Genomic DNA, 22,351 nt, shown 5'->3' on the forward strand with positions numbered 1-22,351 from the left:
GACACTTGCGTTTTGATCAAGGTACAGTAAAAGTTGTTTATGTATTGTAGTGGTTTGTTAAATTTTGTGTTTATTTGGAAGAAATTGTTAAAAAGTAATAGAAATCTGTTGAAGGTTATATGTTCAAACTTTACTTGGTCTTAAAAAGGTCTTTAAAACGTTTTAAATTTACTTTCATACAACATGCCGGAAGTAGGAACCCTGTATTGTTGCTTTTTTTTATATTATAAGTCATGTATTTATAAATGAAATTATACGACAATTAGGGATGTGAATCCGTTACATTTTTTAAATTCTAATTTATTACAATGTCCTGAATAATCAAATTAATTGCACATTCATTTTGATCAAAAGATCATTTAAAAAATAAGCAATAAATTAAAATATTCAATAAAGAGTTTATTAGTTTACTTTTATTTACAATCAAATGTTCATGAGTACCCTATTTTAATATTTGAGAAGGGGGGAAAAAATGTTTGTGTTTTGTTTTTTCTTCTTTGCACTGATTTTCAAGGAACCAACTATCAGGCTCCCAACAATCATTAAAAACCTGGAACATTTGAAAGACTTCAAAATGTGCTTTTAGACCTGGAAGATGCTTTCAAATACAGCAACTCTTAGAAATTCATTGTTCCAGCTATGTGTGAATCCTGAAGTAAAAATGCAAAGAGATGCATCACAATTCTTTGCTTTAAAGGAACATCTTGTGTCGCATAATAACTACACCGTTGAGTGGACTGACTACAAAAGTCCCATAATGCTGCGCAATGGCTCACTCTGACAGCACAGCAGCGCAGCCGTGACCAAAACCACTGGAGCCCAAAAGTATGAGAAGCTCCCGTTTCATGCATTATTCAGTCCGAGCTCCACTCTACTCAAACAGAAGCGGCTGCACCCGAAAGAGTTTCCACTATGGCGCAAATGGCTCTGACACTGATTGCATGAATCTAAACTGGTTCAAAAATATGATCAAGTCATGTTGATAATTTAGAGCGACCTTAACATAATTTTCAGGATTTTCAAATCCAGTTTGAAGACATATTTCTAATATTTTGGCATATGACCAGCTTTATTATATTTATTATTGTATTTAATCTAGTTTTTAGCTTTTTGCATTTTTTTTTAATTAAATATTTAATTGTTATTGTCAAAGCACATTGGTCAACTTGCATTGTTTTTAGTGGTGAATTTTTTTAATAAAATTTAAATGCATAACATTGGCACTCATGTTTCTGCTCTCAGAGCCTCCCAGCAGTTTTCAAGTCCAAATTAAAACGCTGTAGAGAAAATCTGATTCCAGTTTTATTCTTTTAATTATTACTATTGTTATTGTTGTTGTTATTTTAGCTTTTGCATTTTTAATGCAACTTTTTTATTTATTTAATTGTAATAAATATTTTATTTTTTATGGTTAAAGATTGTTGAAATTAATGGTGCCTTATTAAAGGGTCATGAAACCCCAGACTACTTTTTCTGAGATTTTAGCAGAGGTGTTTGTGTTGCACATTATAGAAGACAATGTTAGCATCCGATAATTTTAACTGTTTGAGAAAACTGGTTAATTTTAAGCGTTTTTGCGCTATTTTCATCTTCCGGGTTTAAAATCTACATCGTGTTGACGTCACAATTTGTGACGTGGCAAAGGACTATAGTACATCGTTGACGCGTCGGTGTCTATTAAATTATTCATGAGACTGCGTGTTCTTATCCTATGAGAAGAAGCTTCGCTTAATTATTCACAACAGCATGTGTTGATTTGCTATGACAGACGCTTCAGACTGTGAGATCGCATACATTAACTGAGAGAAACGTTCATGGATCGAAGAAAGGAGAGCGTTTGTTTTTGCTTTGCAATAAGAGTTCGGCACAAACGCGATTCATTCACTTAGTGAGTGTAACCGTTTTTACAGCTCTGTGACACAAGCCGTCAAAAGGCTTATATAAACGCTGCAGAATAAGCCTTAGGTTATCAGAGGTGCAACTGTGTGTTCATATATATGCTTTCGATGCAGAGTGCAAATGGTTGTGGTTCTGGACTTCTGAACCCGAAGCTGTGTGTGTTGTCTGTCTCCTCTCTTCCCGCTACGCACCACGCCCACTCTTTTAGCATTTTTTAAAACTGTAGTGAGAACTAACCAGTGCTGAAACGGGGTTTCATGACCCTTTAATAAAATTGATCCTCATGTTTCTGCTCTCAGTTGATATGGAAGAGCCTCCCAGCAACTCGGATGGTTTACAGCCACAGGATCTGTCCTCCGCCTGCAGCCTCCCCAACATCTTCGATCTGACGCGGAACGCCGAGGAATGCCTTCTGAAAGCCAACCCCATCGACGCCTTGCATGTCGTCCAGACGCCGGGCTGGTTTGTCAATCCTGGGACCAGCAATGGGATGTTGCTTCCCGAAACCGACCCTGAACCTCTTCCGCTTCCCACAGACCAGATCCAACCGGATAATGCGTTTTCCAACACGACCGTCACGCTCTCCTACGTGAGCCGGTCGCACGTCTTCTCCGAGCATTCCCCGATCTACGGCGTTCCTTCCTTGAGCAAGGCGTTTGCGCTGCATCCCGCCGCGTATGATGCCGGACAGCTGGTGACGGATGCCGGAGATGCTGCGCTTTCGGTGGACCAACACTGTCTCCAGCAGGTGTCTGTACCGGTCGGACTGACGGCCTGCGATCAGTTCGGCTTCATGTCGCCGGCTCAGGTCGTGGAAAACGTGGCGGCGTTCTGCTACCTTCAACAACCTCCGGATATGCAAGATGTGGAAAACCTGGCTTTGGAAACGCTCAAATCTTTACAAGCCGATCCCAGCGAGTGCGGGTTCCCCATCAGCGTGGGTGAGCTTCAAAACAGAGCTGCGAATGGCCTGTGGAACGTCGGACCCTTCGAGGGAGGATTTCCGGAGGACGACGGCGCGAACGCAGACGGTTTGCACCGGAACGCCAATCCGGAGCTCGTCTTTCTCATCTCCAGATCCGAGGAGCCGGTGGTTTTACCGAACGACGGCTTCGCCATTTCATTAAACCAAGACTTCATTAGTCCGTTGGATCCTGAGTCTCCGTCGGCGGCGCAAATAGAGGATGTTTTTGCGAGTTCTCCGAGTGGAGCAAAGCAAGAAGAGCAGTTTGATTCTACAATGCCGGAGGCAGCTGAGACCGAATCGCCAGAAACACCAACAGGGAAAACTGACAAAACGTGCAACACCGAGTCCGTGCATCTCAACGATGCATCTGCAGAACAAACCGACACAGATGCATTCAAAACAAGCGGCAGTTCGCTCGCGCTTGAGAGGAAAAGACTGCCTCCGAGAGCTAAACGAGGTGTAAGAATGGGAGCCATTGTTCAAGACATCCATCCCATCAGGAGTCGCGTGTGTAAAAGAAAAGCTCAGAAGAGCAAGTCCAAGAAAAAGGTGCTGGAAAGGATGCGCAATGTGGAGGATGTAAAGAAGAAGAAGAAAAAGACGTCAGAAGAAACCGACGTCAGACGTTCAAGCAGACGTAAAGCCACACTATCTACCTCAACTTCTGCAAAGACGCTAGATGCATTTGTAAAACGCACAACGAAAAAATCCTCCGGAAGGATAAGAAACCTTCATTCAGTACCAGTCAAGCATCAGAAACCAATGGCGGCTCAACAAGGCCTGAAGAAATCTGCCAAATGGAAGAGAAAGAAACACACGGTCGGCTGTGCGTCATTTTTCTCGCCACAGGAACCTGAAATCAAACTCAAATGTCTGAACTACGAGGAGAAGAAGGATGTGCGGGATGAGACCTTCGCGCCTTATGTGCGCATGCAGATCAAAGACTTCCCCATCTGTACGGTGGTCAACTATCCCGAGGACAGCGTCCGGATCAAGCAGGGAAAGCGGCGGGCGTGTGGCGGGTTTGCGTCCGGTGAGATGCCCGTGACGCCTGGATTGCAGTACGGTCGGGTCTGTGTGGACGTCACACAGCGGGATGTTCTGGTCTGCTGTCTCTGCGGCGGCTCGGCCAATGCCATGGACCTCGGAGACTTGCATGGACCGTATTACCCTGAAGGTTTCAAATCGGCCTCTAAAGCGGTTTGTAATCCACAGGAAGAGGATAATAGTGACTCCGACTCGTCTGTTCGAGGGAAACGTGTTGCTCCGGGCAGATGGACCGAGTCTCTTTGGACCAGCGATAGCCAGTCGTCCAATAGTCCTTCATCTAAGAGACCCAGGATGGATGGTGACACCGATTGGTTCAGTCCTCCAGTGGTTCCTCTCGATGCTAACGAGCACTGGCTCCACGAGGACTGCGCGATATGGTCCGCAAGCGTCTTTCTGGTTCGGGGAAAGCTGTACGGGCTGGAAAATGCGGTCAGGTTGGCGAAAGCGTCGGTAAGATTACAGATACACAGATTCTTTAATGCTCTGCAGCCTGCAGTAATGACACTCAACCGTCTGGTATTTTTTTTAGGTTTGTTCGACGTGTCAAAGAAGGGGAGCGACGTTGGGCTGCGTTTTCAAAGGCTGCCCGAACAAATACCACTACACGTGTGCACTGCAGTCCGGTAAGTCATCAGCAGTCCTCTGCATTCTGTTGCACAATAGACACACACACACAAACACACGTTTTATTGTGGTCCGAAACATCAAAATGCTGATCTGCCTGTTAACAGCAGCTTTTGTGTCTGCATTTGCTAAGCAGACGTGTTCAAACTTGTGGTCAGACACATATGGAAAATAAACATGCAAATCTGCCCGTGCATGAAAAATATGATGTAAACTTAAATATAATATAAATATAGAATATATATTTCATTCTTTATTATGATTTGCTGTTAACTTCCTGCATTTTTTCTAGAACTGTATACTTTATACCCTTGGAAATTAATTGATGTGTTTGCTTTCCTGTTTTTAAAGGTTGTGTATTAAACGAGGATAATTTCTCAATGAAATGCAGAAAGCACAAGGTATATGTGAAATGTGTTTTAGATGACGGTTCACAAAAATATTTAATTATTTGATTTATGCATTTATTTGTATTTAAATATTTTATCATTAAGATGTGCTTTGTGTGAATTCCTCAAATTTGTCAGATTTTTTTTTTTTTTGTGTGATGCATTAGAACAAATCCATTAAAGGATCATCATATCGTCAAATCAACAGGTGACACAGGAGAAAGAGGACGCTATGCAAGGTTTGAGCGCTTCACTCAATACATGTACACCGTATTGTCTGGAAAATAAGTCACACGTGACTAAGTCAAAATTGCATTTTTGAGAGAAGAAACAACAGGCGTGTCGGTTTACAGAGAACATAAATGCTATAAACATTTTTTTTCAGTCACTCCACAACAATTCCTTTACATTTGCTGGTATTCAGAAGAAGTTTCTTTGTACAGTGCATTTCCCACATGCCACAAGTTTTGCTTTAAATAAATTAATTTATGCTTTGCTTTTACACAGGGTTTCAGTGGTTCTTAAATCAGAGCAGAATGTCTTATATTCATAAAATCATGGCATTAAATGTTGCATGCACTGCCAAAGAAATATGTTTATAATGAATTCCTCTATAATTTGATTGTTTTATAATGACATTTTTCATCATCTTTTCATCACAAATGTATGGCTTTGAGCATGTTTTGCGTGCTTGATGTTAATTGCATTATAAGTCGTAGCACATTTCAGATGATAAAAAGCACAATTTATATTACAGCAAATCCAGTATTTAATAGTGAAGCTCTCTTCTGTCCTCACAGAGTGCGCTTGACCTCTAACTCCAGTGTTCCTCCGCGGGACCTTCAGACAGAACGGGCCAACACCCATACACCTTAATAATTGTGCTGTTGCACTGCTCATAACACCGTCACTATCACACAAACACCACTTTGTTCAATTGTGAGACTCGCACTAAAGACAAAGTGGCTTTGCGAGGTTCGATGTGAGGACTGTGGGGAAGGTCAGAGAGAATTGCACAAAGCAGAAGAACCACAGCACAATGTGTTCGTCTTATTTGCCAATATGATTTTACAAAATGTGTCATTTATATGTTGGCGCAAAATCTTTTTTTTTTTTTTTGGAAATTGTTTCATTCTGTCTTAATTTATGAAGAAAATAAATTTTATCAACTGAATTTTAAATATACTGCTTGTCGAAATGTAAATTCAACACTTTCTATTCATTTGGCGTCTAGTCATAAAAAATGCTCTTTGTAAAAGGAAGCATAAAAAAGTTGTGGAACCAACGGCTAGCAAGCAGTTAAGAAGGGCACTTTGTGTACAAAATGTGAAAGGATGATGATTTATTTTTGTCCGAGATTAGTATGTTGGCTTCATAATTCAAGCCCAAAGTTTTCATGCGGTTCTTAATCTGCGTCTCGAATGAGGATCTGTTTCTTCCAGCATGACGGCACATTTACACACTTACATCATGAAGTGTGGAAGACGCTCTGTGAACGTGTGCCTGCGTTTAATCTTCATTTTCAATTACATTAATTGTATAATTAACAACATCCAAACATGTATTGTAAATGCTGAATATTAGTGTTCCAGTTCATCAGATATAACTTCATTTGAACCACAGCCAGTGGATTTTCTTGTTCTATGCACTTACATGCGTCTCCTCTACATAATCTGTATTTTGTAGACAGTTAACTAGTGTAAATGATAAGCCTGCGTTAGTATTGATATATCACCTTGATGCCGTCAGAAATGACCTGTAGGAAAGTTTGGAAACCGCTCATGCGATGGCATCTTTTTTTGGATTTGTAACTTCAGGTGCCCTTAAGATTTCCTTTCGACAGTTGTGAAATGTTTCAATGCCGTTTGTTAATCTATAATTCTTTTCTAAAGGCGGTTTATTAATTTGTTGCTGCCTTGCTAAGACAAATCACTATCAGTTTATTTATGACTTTTACCCAGGAAGCACTTGCTTTACGTTTGATGAAAGAGATCAGGATTTGGAGGCTCGTTCTGTAAATGTACAGTGCATTTAAACAACACCTTATGTGTACAGACTATTTATGTCAATATTTTTGTCCAAAGTTTAAGATGAATCTGTGCCAAATACAGCCTGATGTACTTTGGCAGCTTGTGTGTTGAGAGGTCGAGTCCTGTAATGTTGCTCATGTTAATGTACTCGTGTTTTGTGCCGTATTTTTGTTCAGGACTGTATCTGTACAAATCTTGTGCAAATGTCTTTTTTTTTTTTTTTTTTTTTTTTTATTTAATTTTCACCTTTTTATTTATTTATTTTTTAAAAAAAAAAAGCATGGCATCTTTATTAAGTAAAAATAAATTTCCAAACATGTTAACAAATATGACATCCATCTATCTATCAATCTATCTATCTATCTATCTAGACAGACAGATGTAAGTGAGGATAGCAAAATAAAGTAAACTGTGACATACTGAATTACACCTAAATATTCTTCATACAGTGGACTACCAGTGAAATTGATAAAAATTTGGGACAAAAAATTATTCAGACAGTTTGACCTGACCATGTTTTGCTTAAGTGTTTTTTCTTTAACTGCTAATGCGACCTTTTTACACCACAGAATTGTCACATTTTAGCATCTTACCAAATGTACCAAAATCCGTTTTTGTTTGCATTGTTTTTCTCAAACGTTAAACCTTTCCGATCTTAATCTCAGGGTTGAGCCGGGTTCTTTTGTGTTGTTGTTGACGTTCTTACCCCAAAATGTATTTAACCTGAACTGACTAAACCCAGTTGGTCAGTGTAATAAACTGGCTTCTTTTATTTTGCCTAATGTGCTGTTGGATACTCGTTTGTATTTACTCGTATAGTTTTATCATGATTAATATGGCTAGCAATATATAAATATAATTTTCTACATAACATTTATGGATGCTTATTTCTGCCAGAGAGAGAGATTTTAATTCCCACAATTCAAACTTAAAAAAAAAATAAAAAAAATGTTTTTGTTATTTTTCATATAATTTTATATCTCGCAATTCCAAGAAAAGAAGCCAGAATTGCAAGAACAAAAGTCAGAATTTTAACTCTTGAGTTCAAAGAAGAAAAAAGATCAGACTTGCAAGATGTAAACTCGGAATTCCACGAAAAAAGTCAGAGGAAGAAAAGTCATAATTGTGAAATTTAATTCAGAAAAAAAAAAATCTGAATTGCAAAATGTGAACTCATTCCAGGTAAAAAAAAAGAATTCTGAGGAGAAAAGTCAGACTTTCAAGTCTTTCAACTCAGAATTACAAGGAAAAATATTATTACATAATTATTACATTTAAATCCTGAGTTAGGATTGTGAAACAAACTCAGAATTGCAAAATGTGAAAAAAGTCAAAGTTGTGGGATGCAAAAGTGAAAAAAGAAAAACGTCAGAATTGTACAATTTAACCTCAGAATCCTGAGAAAGAAAGAAAAGAAGTCAGATTCGTAACATGCAAACTTGGAATTGTGAGGAAAAAAAGCCAGAATTGTGAAATTTAGACAGAATTCCAAGATGTAAACTTAGAATTCTGATGGAGAAAAAAAATGTCTGAATTGTGAGATATCAAGTAGCAACTGCGAGAAACATTCTGAATTGTGAGATTAAAGCCAAAACCAGTCATTCAAACCTAGACAAACAAACAAGTGCACATTTCTGTCAAGATTTATTTCTGAATAAGTCTGCACTTACAGGAAGACAGTTGTATTGCAAAGACAGATTTTAGACTGTTTTGATGACTGAAAGCTCTGATGGCTAATGAAATCAAAACTATCATCAGAAACCAAAACGCTTCAGCACGGCAACGGCTGACCGATCCCAAAATCTCCAGGTCTTTTCATTCGTTACTAAAACAAGGTCAAGCACTACTGAAGGCGTTTGATGGTCAGTATGTGTAGTTTCCAGCAGAGCTGCATGTCTACGATATGTAAGAACAGGATATTTATGCTCTGATGGGCCACTTTTGATGCAAAGAGGTTGATACGACTATAGCTAACCTTTTTTTTTTTTTCTCCGAACATACTCCCAAATACGTGTTGAAAGCTCATGCAGACATGTAGCATAAAATAAAACACACCAATTCCAATTAAAACAACCCTTTTGCATGTCTCCAAGGCCTTGAACTTCTTAGTAAGACTTTCCGTTCAACCTCGCCTGAAAATAATCGCTTTCAGTACCTGACAGTAGCAGCGCAGGTGTGAGGTGTTTCAATCAGGTAGTTCTTGATCAGTGAGAAATTAACAACAACAACAACAACAGCAGTACACAAACACAACAACAAAACGAACGATTCAATTGGCTGGCTGGATGATTTGCCCTACGTCATCTACTACAATTTCACCCTGAAACATTATGCAAGAAATTGTGACAGCAAAAATGTTCACATTACAGTAATTCTCACATATCTTCAATGTTTTTTCATCATGGTCATGCAGTTATTAGAACGTGAATGCTTGCGCACATCTGCGCTCTGTTTTGAGTTTTAGTTTAAACCAATGTAGAAAAAATATAAGACTTTAAAGGGGGAACACCAAGAAAACAACATTGTACAGTAGGCAAAAATACATCTTTTCAACCTGTCAGTCTTCAAATACATAGTGTTCACCACTACAACCAGTGCACAAGGTCCGACTCGTAAAGCAATCACAGCTGAACGCTCAGAAATAAAAAAAATACTCCTAAACAACCTTCGTGTTACCATGTTTTAAATTCATGTAGCAGCTGACCTTCACATCTGCCACAAGAACATCACATTCAAAAATAAGTTTGGCACATCTGTGCTAAAGTACTCAAATTAAATGAAAAATATCGATGTTTGTTAATCACTACATAGCAACTGAAAAAATAGATATTTCTGAATACTAAGAATCCTGATAAATTAAGTCAATTCAAAACAACAGTCTACAAGTCAGATTTAGAAATACTTCGAGTACATGCAAAATCTGTCACGTGATCATGATCAGTGTCGTGAACCTCTGGAAAAGCTTTCGTTGGGTTGCACGCACTGAACACCAGGCTTTAAATAATTCGTACGCACTAAATCTCAAACACGCACACAAACTCACTCACATATTACCACGGCAAACATCGTCAATGTCCCAGTTATCAGTTTGCTTATTCACTGAAATGTTTATTTGATGAATTCCTCACAAGAATGAAGATCCCAGATATTCTCTTTTTTTTTTTGCTTTTTTTGCTTCATATATTGCTTTAGAGACGTTTTGAGGAAGCCCTCGAAATTCTTCCCGCAAGCTTCTTTGAGCTGGAACTGGATTCAAATGTTCAATCCACGCATTTATTGGTTCATTGCTTATCCATGAGTAAAGGCCCATTCACACCAAAGATGATAATGATAACTAGAACTACGACGTTTTAAAAATCATTCTAATTCTATAAGTCCACACTCCAGCTATAACAATAATGACACTCCAGAAAAGAAAAATATGTTCTTAGAACATTTTGCTAATGTTCCCATTAAGATGTGAAAGCGCTTTTGAAAATGTTATTTCTGAATGTTCAGTTTTTTAAATGTTTTGAAAATTCCATTCTATCATTTCGAAAACATGAGAACGTTACTTTTGAATGTTCTCTGAACAAAACGTTAACATTTAAAAGATCAATGTCCAACTAAAATGTTTAAGAAAAACCTTCCATGAGCGATGTATAATTTTTTGTGCTAAAATTTTGAGAACATTATTAAATCTTAAATAACTCTGAATGAGCATTCTATTCATGTTATAGGAGGAACAATTGTTCATAACTCTAAATGAACATTAGCCAAGGTTCTGAGAAGCTTAGCTGGACCAAGAAAACTATATTGTTGGAACCACTTTCAGAATGATTGTTTTTACTAACATTCCAGTTAACAACTAACATTATTTCTGAATGTTTTCTAAACGTTAAAATATTTTAAAAACTTTTTTCTTGATTATACATTAACGTTAAGGAAACATTCCATTTTATCATTTTGCAAATGTTACTTTTGAAAGCTCTCTGGATGTTAGACGTTAGACGAACATCCAACTAAAACGTTTCAGAAAAAACCTTCCATGAAAGATGTATAAATAATGTTTTTCTGCTAACGTTTTGACAATGTCATTAAAGACCTGTTAACGTTAAACAAACGTTCTATTAACATTACTGGAAGAATGTTTGTTCATAAAGTTCTGAGAACATTCCCTGTTAGCTGGAACAGAGGAACGATATCGCTGTAATCACTTGCAGAACGTTTTTTCCAACAAATGAACAATAAAAACATTGATAGCCAATCAGAATCCATCTGACTTCAAAGAGTTGAGCATTTAAAGCAGCAGACAACAAAACAGCAGCACGCTTAAAATAAACAGTACGTCAGTTGGTGTGGACACTAATATATTTATCGTTATAGTAATCGTTCTTGGTGTGAACGGGTCTTTAGAATGCACAACCTGCACGGTATTTCAGTGCAACGTTTCTTTGCAGACCGTTTCTAGATGCAAATCTCTGTTAGGAATGTTAGTCGAGCCGACCGGAGAATCGAACAGAATAAGTTCGTCATTTTTTGCGTTGTAGCTAGGGCTGCACGATAAATCGCATGCTCCATCATGTGCTTTCAGATGGAGCGGCATTTAATACACAGAGCCGTAGTTCACTGACAAGCTACACAATATCGCGTTCATATTCGCAGATGAATTAAATGCCGCTCTATCTGAAAGCAAGTGATGGAGATTTACTACTAATCACAGAACCGGCTTTACTGACGAGATGCGCATTACAATCGCATGCGATTTATCGTGCAGCCCTAGTTGTAACAGAGACTCCGTTCCAGATGTACATGAGAGTTTAGAGTCTCTTATGGATGCGTCTGCTTGTGCGCGCATTAATTTCGCCAGCAGTTGGATCTCTACACGCAGATCTCTATCGGCGTCGTGACCAGGATGCGGCTGCTAGGCGGGCTGTCTCTGGCCGAGCGCTCGTAGCTGTTGGTGGAAGACACAGAGCTGTTCGTGGACACGGAGGTGAAGTGGTGAGCCGCTCCCGACTCCATGCCGTTGGTCTTGGAAGCCGTTGGAGACAGGGTCTGCTGCTTCATACGGTCCACCAGCAGCTCCTCCTCCTCAGACGAAGAGTTCAGCGCAGCCTGATGGTGGCTTCCGCCAGCCTGGCCATCCAGCATCCAACGGTGGCCAAAATGCGCAAACACCTCCTTGACGGAGCAGCGGCGCTCCTGCTCCAGGGCCAGGAGCTTTCGGAACATGCGCAGGGCTTCGTCCGTGAATCTGCGCCACTGCGACGGCACCGCGCCGGTCCGCCGCCTCTGCCAGCGCACAAACTCCTCGTAGAAAGTGTCGGACGGCATGGCCTTCTCCCAGGGGAAGTTCCCAGTCAGCATGCAGAACAGCAGCACTCCGAAGGCCCACACGTCTGTGCTGTAGTCCACGCAGAAGCCCTCGTGCTTGGTCGTGTCGCAGAGCTCAGGGGCCGTGTACGGGATGGTGCCACTCACACGCTTCACCGGCGCGCCGGCGCGCCGCGTCATGCCGAAGTCCGAAAGCTTGACCTTGCGACACTCCTTGTCAAAGATTAAGATGTTCTCGGGCTTGATGTCTCTGTGCACCAGCTTTTTGGAGTGCAGGTAGTCCAGAGCAATGGCCACCTGATGGACGCAGCGCTTCGCCACCGGCTCCGGCAAACCCACCTGAGCAAGAAGATTGAGAAGAATCAGTCACTGACACAACAAAAATCATCACGGTCCGAGCTTGTATTAAGCACGATTTAAAGGGATAATTTACCCAAAATCGAAAATTCTGTAATCTGGAACATCAAAGAAGATATTTTGAAAACAAGAACAGTTGAGGGTAGCCATTGACTTACATAGTATGGAAAAAATACTCTCAGCACATTCTTCAAAATCTTCTTTCGTGCTCAACAGAAGAAATTCAGAAAGGTTTTGAACGACGTAATGATTAGTAAATGGCAGGTCACCCACAATCATGCGTTGAAATGACATATTTTGGCTGAATATGAACTATGTTTTATAAACGTATTGTTTCAAAGAAAATATCTAGTAATATTGGCGATCTGACTGCACTGACACTATCAGATGAGAACAAAACGAAGCAAATTGAATAGAGTTGATTTGAATAATGACTCTTGTCTTCTGTAGAGCTGCTTTACAGATGAAACTGGATTTCATAATTGATCAACTGCAACATTAACAGTTGTTAAACTAAATCGATTCAACAATAAATGTGAATTGAGATTAATCATGACAATTCAGAAATACAGCTGAATTGAATTTGTTTCAGAATTGATTGATTTTTGCAAACTTCACACTTATTGACTAAATCAACATTGAACTGAATTTATATGAATAATGACAGTTTGAAGCAAATTGAATCCACATTGAATAGAATTGATCTGAATAATGACTCTTGTCTTCTGTAGAGCTGCTTTACAGATGAAACTGAATTTCATAATTGATCAACTGCAACATTAACAGTTGTTAAACTAAATCGATTCAACAATAAATGTGAATTGAGATTAATCATGACAATTCAGAAATACAGCTGAATTGAATTTGTTTCAGAATTGATTGATTTTTGCAAACTTCACACTTATTGACTAAATCAACATTGAACTGAATTGATATGAATAATGACAGTGTTATCTTCTGTAATTTCTCTATAGCTAAATTGAACATGTTTTATAATTGATAAACATTGACACTGTTATTGACTAAACTGAATCTAAATTGAACTGAATTAAGCTGAATAATAAGTGCTGTCTTGTGTAGAGCTGCTTTACAGATGAAATAAAATTTGTTTTATAAATAATGAACTTTAAAACACTGCACTGTTACTAAACTAAATCGATTCAATGATGAATCTGAATTGAGCCGAATAATGACAATTCAGAAACACAGCTGAATTGAATTCATTTCAGAATTGATGATTTTTTTTTCAACACTGACACTTATTGCACTGAGCTGAATAATAACACTATTACCTTCTGTAGTTTCTTTATAGCTGAATTAAAGTTGTTTTGTAATTGATAAACTTTGCAACACTAAACTGAATTGAGCTGAATAATGACACTTTTGTCTGCTGCTTTATAGCTGCACTGAATTTGTTTCATAATTGACGAATTATAACACTGTTATTTTCCTGTTTATTACTGTGAAACTGCTTTGTAACAAACTGTATTGTATAAAGCTCTGCAGAAATAAAGGTGACTTGACTTTATGGCTTTTTTGTATATTTTGGGTCTTGATTAGTCACTACTTTTGTGTTCCAGGGAAAATGAACAACATGAGGGTGCGTAAATCATGATTTTGCTTTATTCATGTGCATTATGCTCGTTAATTGTCGCTGCATTACCTGTGGTGGAATGATATCGAACAGGTCACCGGACGACGCATATTCCTGTGCAAAAACATAGTATTCCTCTGTTTCAAACGCAATGCCAAACATGTTGATGATGAAGGGACATGGAGACAGATAGAGCGAGATGCTGTACTCTCTCAAGAAACTCTTCAGCTTGGTTGTTTTCTTCTTTAGAAACTTCAGAGCCATCTTGGTACCTATAGGTTGAGGGAAACAAAACATGCCGGCTGAATTCTTTTGTTGAATTATTCAATTAAAGCATATATACTTGGTTAACGTTCTTTTTGCTTACTAAAGACAGTTATTTTACTGACGGCCCTAGTTTTGAACAGAAATAAATAAATCTAAACAATTATATCTAGGTATTCACAAACTGAGAAACATGTTTGAGTTTGTATAGAAATATAGATATTAACAGTCATGTTCAATACATGCATTGTTTCTTTCAATGTTTAATGTTTTTTCTTGTATGCATTAATTTCAGAACACCTGTTATCCTCTCATAATAATGTTAACAATGCACATGTTTACCAAAATTATCCATGAAACCAGTCAAACAAAAAGTTTAAACATTTGACAGAGATTGTAAAATATTAAAGCACCTTTGTCAGTGGTATAAAAATAGAGATATAGTTGCTAAGGCAACGTTTCTCATTTCATTTCTCATTGCATTTGGTTTCAATATATATATATATATATATACTGTATATATTTAATTAATCGCAAAATAAATTTGACTGTGAAAGTACCCACAAAAGATTATTTAAAGCAATTTTTTTTTTAAATGAGAAAGTATCAAGTAGACATTTCAAATTGTATCTTTAGAAAGAAATATTTTGTTTGACAACATAACATTTATTACACATAAACATTTAGGCCACAACGGCCTATGGAACATAAAAGAAGATAATTTGAGAAACATCTCAGTATTTTTTGTTCATACAATGAAAGTCATTGGTAACTAAAACAGCTTTGTTACCAACAGTCTTCAAAATACCTTCTATGTTCCACAAAAGAAAGGTTTGAAACGACATGAGGGTGAGTGAATGATTTTTTTGGGTGAACTATCCCTTTAACGTTTTTATTTTTATTATTATTATTTATTTTTATGAAATAGTACACTAAATAAGAAACTAATCTGCCAGCAGGTGGCGGTAAATGTCTTTATGAGACATTCGATTCGTTCAAACGGCTGATTCATTCAGGAATTAAGTAAACGGCTCACTTTATGAATGGATCTTTAAAAGTTTAAACATTTGACAGAGATTGTAAAATATTAAAGCACCTTTGTCAGTGGTATAAAAATAGAGATATAGTTGCTAAGGCAACGTTTCTCATTTCATTTCTCATTGCATTTGGTTTCAATATATATATATATATATATACTGTATATATTTAATTAATCGCAAAATAAATTTGACTGTGAAAGTACCCACAAAAGATTATTTAAAGCAATTTTTTTTTTAAATGAGAAAGTATCAAGTAGACATTTCAAATTGTATCTTTAGAAAGAAATATTTTGTTTGACAACATAACATTTATTACACATAAACATTTAGGCCACAACGGCCTATGGAACATAAAAGAAGATAATTTGAGAAACATCTCAGTATTTTTTGTTCATACAATGAAAGTCATTGGTAACTAAAACAGCTTTGTTACCAACAGTCTTCAAAATACCTTCTATGTTCCACAAAAGAAAGGTTTGAAACGACATGAGGGTGAGTGAATGATTTTTTTGGGTGAACTATCCCTTTAACGTTTTTATTTTTATTATTATTATTTATTTTTATGAAATAGTACACTAAATAAGAAACTAATCTGCCAGCAGGTGGCGGTAAATGTCTTTATGAGACATTCGATTCGTTCAAACGGCTGATTCATTCAGGAATTAAGTAAACGGCTCACTTTATGAATGGATCTTTGAATCATTGATTCACACGATTCGTTCAAAACGCGGATTCATTCAGAAACTAAACACCCCTGTTTTGCTTGGAGACTAGCAACAATTCTGCTGTGGCTTAAAGGTAATATTTTCTCTGCAAGATTGAGCAAAAACACATAATATTGTGTTTAAAATATATAACATAATATCAACTTCATATTTACTGAACTGTTGTTTATAAAATCACGTTTAAACTCGTGATATTCGGGACAAAATCAGCACTCGTGTAATACTGCTCTCCCTGCTCGTGTGATATCGTATGATATAAATATGAGACAAAAACACATACTCATTCAATATCTTGAATTTTAGGGCATAACTGCATTCATGGAGTTGTTACCCAGCATCATATTTGTCAACAGTCAACTGTATGAAATGTAAGATGATGTACAGGTCTGGGGGCGGGGCCAGTGTGTTAACTGCATTAAAATATTTTAATTGCGTTTTTCTTCATAACTAATTAATGCATTAAACTGACAGCCCTAATATATATATATATATATATATATACACACACACACACGCATTACTCTTATTTACAAATGTGGATGATTATTACTTAAAATGAAAATGAAAATTTCATTAAAAATTTTAGAAATTTCATGAAATTAAAATTTCTAAATAATGTGCTCAAATAATTTCACATATGTAAAATTAATATTAGTTTTTACGTACTGCAAATGTGTTATTTACATCTTCTTAGTTAAATATTGTGACATCATATATATTTTTTTTTTAAGGTATCTATTGTTTTTATTGAGGTAGTTTTTTAGTTTTAATGCTTAAATTTATACCAAATGAAATGAGAAATGCCACCTTCACAACTGAATGAAATAAAATAAGATCCAAGTATTTTACTTAAGTTATGTTTATTTTAATGTAGTGAAAATGTTTTGTATGGTTTTAGTTTAAGTTAACTAAACTACCGCTGGTTTGTAACTGTGCTGTACCTCTGATCTTATGGATGACAAGGTCCACCTTCCCGTAGGTGCCCTTCCCCAGCTCCCGTATGACTTCATAGTATTTGTTGACCTCCACCTTCTCCAGGTTTTGAGCTGCGAAGAGCTGCAGTTCCTCCAGGATGTCGACGGACACGCGTGAGACGACGGGAGAGGAGCTCATTCTGCTGACGGTCGCTCTGCCTTACTGCAACACAAAGAACAAGGAAACGCATTTCAATTGAGGAGCCGCCTTCCTCTGCTGAGGACTGAGCAGTGGTCTGCCGCAGGGAATGTAATTATCCTGCAGATAAGGGACACGTCCTCTGAGGAGAGGGATTTCAGTTCCCCTCATCTAACCTGCTGATCTCTCCAGCGCTTCATGCCTCAGCAGCCTCGCTCTGGCAGTGTTTGGGTGCAGTGGCTTATGTAATATTATAATCGTCTGAACTTTACAGGCTCCGTCCTGAATATTTATCATTTTGTTACATTTTAAAGCAGAGCTCGACTGTTTGCAAGTCAGATCTGACCTGCTGTTGCGTAACCGATTGAATAAGATGGTCAAATTACTTCAAAATTAATTTTAGAAGATTTAGTATTTGTTACGTCACACTTTTTCTGCATCAACCTACTGATCATGTGATTTAAGATGATCCAAAATGCATCTTGAGCTTCAACGTAAGAATATCTAACCATCAGCATAAAGAGAAGACCGAGAAAAATTGCTAGATATTACACATTTATGCGAGTGCGATATTAATTGCGTACCGTTCAACAAGTTCAGTAACTTTTAAACACAAAATTGCCAATTACTTTGTCTGTTTCGCCATTACAGAACGACAGCAGAATCAAGCATAACGTGTTACTGAGCAACACACAGATGCAGCGTTTTCTGAATGAATCAGTGTTTTGAATAAAAAGGTTGAATGAATAATTCAATGACTCACTCAGCCGTTTCGTTCCTGAATGAATCAGGGTTTTGATGAGTTGGTTGAGTGAGTGATTCAATGACTCAGTCATTGAAACATTCATTCAGCTGATTTCTTCAGAAACACTGATTTATTCGGGAATGAAACAACTGACTGTCACTTGTTTTATTTCTAAATAAATCTGTGATTTTGGATGAATCAGATGAACAAATGATTCAGTGACTCACATGTTTTTATAATTTGAATAAATCTGTGTTTCTAAACAAATCAGTTGAATGAATGATTCAGTGATTCAGTCACTTGCTTAATTCCCAAATGAATCAGAGTTTTGGAGAGAAACAGCTAAATGAATGATTCAGTGACTCCGTCACCTGTTTTGTTTCTGAATGAATAAGTGTTTTTCAACAAATCGTTTAAATGAATGATTCAACAACTCAGTCACTTGTTTCATTCTCAAATGAATCAGTGTTTTGGGCAGAAACAGTTGAATGAATGATTCAGTGATTCAGTCACTCGTTTCATTCCCACATGACTCAGCGTTTTAGAATAAAACGGTTGAATGAATGATTCAGTAACTCAGTCACCCGTTTCATTCCCAAACGAATCTGCCTTTTGAACGAATTAGTTCAAGTCACCTACTAGAGTAATGATGTAACCTGCAGAAAGAGTCAATGAAAAATCCCCACCACGAACAGAGACTGTCTGGAACAAACACAAACAAGTGGAGTGATACGAACATCCCGCTGCTGTTTGACAGGGATATCAGCACTCTTGGAACGACTCAGCCAATCAGATTCAAGGAACAGATCTAACCTAATAAGCCACAAAGTAATGATGTAACCTGCAGAAAGAGTCAATGAAAAATCCCCACCACGAACAGAGACTGTCTGGAACAAACAAACAAGTGGAGTGATACGAACATCCCGCTGCTGTTTGACAGGGATATCAGCACTCTTGGAACGACTCAGCCAATCAGATTCAAGGAACAGATCTAACCTAATAAGCCACAACCGTTGTTCGATGTTGTCAAAATAGTTAAATTACCCCCAATTACTCAGTCTGGCTTATACATCAGCCAAGTCCACTCATTCTAATCTTATTATTACATTGGAAAACAGTGATACATACATAATTCCTGAATCACAGCCCATCTGTCCCTCAGCAGCATAAACCATTAGTTACTGCCAGTGGAGCAGAAGTGCTTAGCACTGCAGGTTAAACAGCCGTGATGGTTTTGGTGTGAGTCAAGTAAACTCACATTTATTTCTATAGCACTTTATACAATGCAGGATGTTTCAAAGCAGTTTCCACAGTAATAAACAGACAAATTCTTCATTTTGAAACGACTTCGACAATGGAACAGACTTTCTTATTCACAGCTTATGTTATCGATCGTACACCTGCATTACACATTACATGTCATGACACCTTCACTTCTGCATGCACAGAAAACATCAATACATATTTCTGAATAATGCAAGGCTCTGGTGATCTGGGTGGTTGCCGGGGCACAGAAATGTGGGTTGCTAAGGTGCTCAGAGTGGATGATTAGATAACTCACCTCTCCTTAACAAACGGCATGACTTCAGCTGTCTTTCACATTAACGGTGCATGACAAGTTGCATGCTAAATACTTGAGACTAGGGGTTGCACCGACTAGTCGACTTCAATGCTCTGCCATGATGCTTTAAGCTTGACGTCGACTAGTCGATGGTCCTATAGAGGGCGCAACAGGATAAGAAATCTTGGAAGGACTTCCACATTTACGCTCTGTTTCCAAACAGTTAAAATGACAAATAAATGCATACTCTGAAAGCGCTCCACAAGACCTGTGTGATTATATTACTGGATGCTCGAAATTGAACGGGAGAAGGCACGTTTTAAACATCTTATTGCACAGGTAAATTAATCGCCGTTCTAATCTAATGCGCTGCTGCACTGTAACACACACACACATTGGCTACAGACAGTAGCGCGTACAGTTCATTCAGCGCAGAAATGTATTGTCAACACTGTTCTGTGATTTCTCAATAAAATAGCTTAGAAACTGAAAAGTTCAAGCATATATTTCTTAATAACCAAATCCCACAGCTTCACTACTAGTAGAGAGACGCTGCCAGGTAGAATTAATTCACACACGCAATCGCTCTCACTAATGCATTCATATTAATGTAATCTTTACTGTGCTACTTTATCTGTATCTGATTTAGAACGAGCAGAAATCTGTGAGAAATATAACGACCCAAAGACAAAAGAACTGACAAAAAAAGAGCTGTTATAGGAGCAATAGCCATGTGTGCAGCGCTGTGTCATATGCCATAGCTGTGCACAAGGTGTTCCAGTCTCAGCTCCAGACTTATTTGTTCATTAATGACGTCATCAGCGACTAGTCGACTTCGACTCGACTTTCATCACATAAAAGTCGACTTTAAAAAATCAGAAGTCGTTCAACCCCTACTTGAGACTTGTTCAAATCCCTCACTTATGACCTGCAGCAGGCTTTATTAAACAGACTTCAAACGCAGTCTGCAAATCTGACACATTCGCACCAGGACTTCATAAAGAGCGCAGAACATGGCTGGTGCAATATGACTCACCGGGTCAAATCTGCGAGCGAGTCTATGTGTAGCTCAAGGCAGAGAGATGCAAATATAGAAGATCTCTGCTGTAATGTCAAAGTTTGACATGCTGGTGTACACATTCAGGTACAGGACGTTCTTTGCACACAAAGCAGGCACAGACTTCCTCTGCTTCTCGTCATTAGACAGTCATTTAAAAGCGTGAAACGGTAATGGCTCATTTATTCCCGCGCGCCAGCTATTTTGTCATTCCGCTCGCTCCACGGTTATCGCAGCCGCAGCCAGGAAAACGCAGACAAGAGGGAAGAAAAGGAAGGGAAAGTCAAGGGAGGTGAAACATGGGCCTTTAATCTCTCTGTTCTCTCTCAGTGCTTCCACACTAGAATATTCATGTCACTGCCGCTCTGCAGGACTCAGTGGGGTTTGGGAAAGTAGCAGTGCATTTTCCCAAAAAAAAAACACACACACACACGATGGTGAAGGATTTTGATGGAAGACTGGTAGAAAGCCAAGCATAAGCTTTTGCTGATAGAGAAGAGGCACATGGCATTTGACCTTTGCAACTAATTGTGACCCTGGAGCACAAAAGCAGTGTTAAGTCGCTGGGGTATATTTGTAGTAATAGCCCAAAATACATTGTACGAGTCAAAATTATCAATTTTTCTTTTATGCCAAAAATCATTAGGATATTAAGTAAAGATCATGTTCCATGAAGATACTTTGTAAATTTCTTACCGAAAATATATCAAAACTTAATTTTTGATTAGTAATATGCATTGCTAAGAACTTCATTTGGACAACTTTAAAGGAGATTTTCTCAATATTTAGATTTTAAATACTGTCCATTTAGTCCATTTCTATGGTTCAGTCTTTCTCAAATGTTCACTCTTCAAAGTCATTTTTTCACAATTAAGCTTTTCAATTTCCCAACACATTGCATAAGACATTTAAATTAAAAAGACTCGCAGGGGAAATACCAGAAGTCAGTTACTGTGGCAGTACCATGGTATAATGTCTGTATACTGTGGTACTTTTTAAACATACCATGCAACTATATTCATTAACATGCCATGGCACTTCAGAATACAACTGGAAAAATTTTGTTTTTAACAATACACATCCACAGTATCACCACTATATCCAAAAACATGGTGCTAATTTGTTAATGATTGCATGTTTATTATTAAAACTGATTGAAGAATGAGCATGTGGACGACTGTAAGATGTTGGACAATACTGTAAATATCTAGTGAAGCAAGCAGTGAACAGGAGGTCGTGTGGAGCGGCTTTAATAATTAAAAACTGTGACTCTCGCACCTTGTGTTCAAACCACAGGGGTGTGAAAGACAATCAAGCCAGCAAATCCCTTATCGCACATTAACGTTCATTCCCCAGAATGCGCAGGATGGATGTGTGGTTGCTGTTTTCCAGCAGGCATGTGCAAACAGAGATCAGTCTGTCTCTCTCAAACAGAAGACGAATGTGCAGAACTGAAGCATTGCATGAGTTTGTGTTTGCATTCAGCAGCAGAGCTCAGAGCCAGGGAATGTAAACTGCACTGCTGTCCAGCGTCCGCTAGAGGAGATCAGCATCTAAACACTCTTATTCCCCAGACCGGTCTGCTCATTTTTCATCCGGACTCTGACAGCATCCATTTAA

The 22,351-nt window shown here is 38.1% G+C and overlaps 2 protein-coding genes across 3 annotated transcripts in view; one reads left to right on the forward strand and one right to left on the reverse strand.

Moving 5' to 3' along the window:
* Positions 1 to 1,928: 1,928 nt before the first annotated feature.
* On the forward strand, positions 1,929 to 6,033 carry LOC107719702 (uncharacterized). 2 transcript variants are annotated; one of them, XM_016527197.1, is made up of 5 exons: positions 1,929 to 4,366; positions 4,446 to 4,539; positions 4,892 to 4,941; positions 5,097 to 5,168; positions 5,315 to 5,389. In XM_016527197.1, exons 1-4 carry the CDS (start codon positions 2,183 to 2,185, stop codon positions 5,139 to 5,141), a joined length of 2,373 nt encoding a protein of 790 aa, XP_016382683.1. In that variant the 5' UTR covers positions 1,929 to 2,182; the 3' UTR covers positions 5,142 to 5,168; positions 5,315 to 5,389. The 2 variants fall into 2 exon arrangements, with proteins under 2 accessions (XP_016382683.1, XP_016382677.1); XM_016527191.1 differs by lacking the exon at positions 5,315 to 5,389 and adding an exon at positions 5,730 to 6,033 and having other exon boundaries at positions 1,930 to 4,366.
* A 5,512-nt stretch (positions 6,034 to 11,545) lies between these two features.
* The window catches only part of bsk146 (brain specific kinase 146), an 11,786-nt gene continuing 980 nt past the window's right edge, over positions 11,546 to 22,351 (reverse strand). Inside the window, exons 2-4 of the mRNA XM_016527208.1 lie at positions 17,197 to 17,392; positions 14,296 to 14,498; positions 11,546 to 12,614 (exon numbers count right to left, since the gene is read on the reverse strand). Coding sequence (XP_016382694.1) covers positions 11,820 to 12,614; positions 14,296 to 14,498; positions 17,197 to 17,368 — 1,170 coding nt within the window. The 5' untranslated portion in view covers positions 17,369 to 17,392 and the 3' untranslated portion in view covers positions 11,546 to 11,819. The remainder of the gene's footprint in view (positions 12,615 to 14,295; positions 14,499 to 17,196; positions 17,393 to 22,351) is intronic.

This window comes from Sinocyclocheilus rhinocerous, unplaced genomic scaffold (assembly GCF_001515625.1).
Source record: "Sinocyclocheilus rhinocerous isolate Xijiao unplaced genomic scaffold, SAMN03320098_v1.1 scaffold792, whole genome shotgun sequence".
NCBI lineage: Eukaryota > Metazoa > Chordata > Actinopteri > Cypriniformes > Cyprinidae > Sinocyclocheilus > Sinocyclocheilus rhinocerous.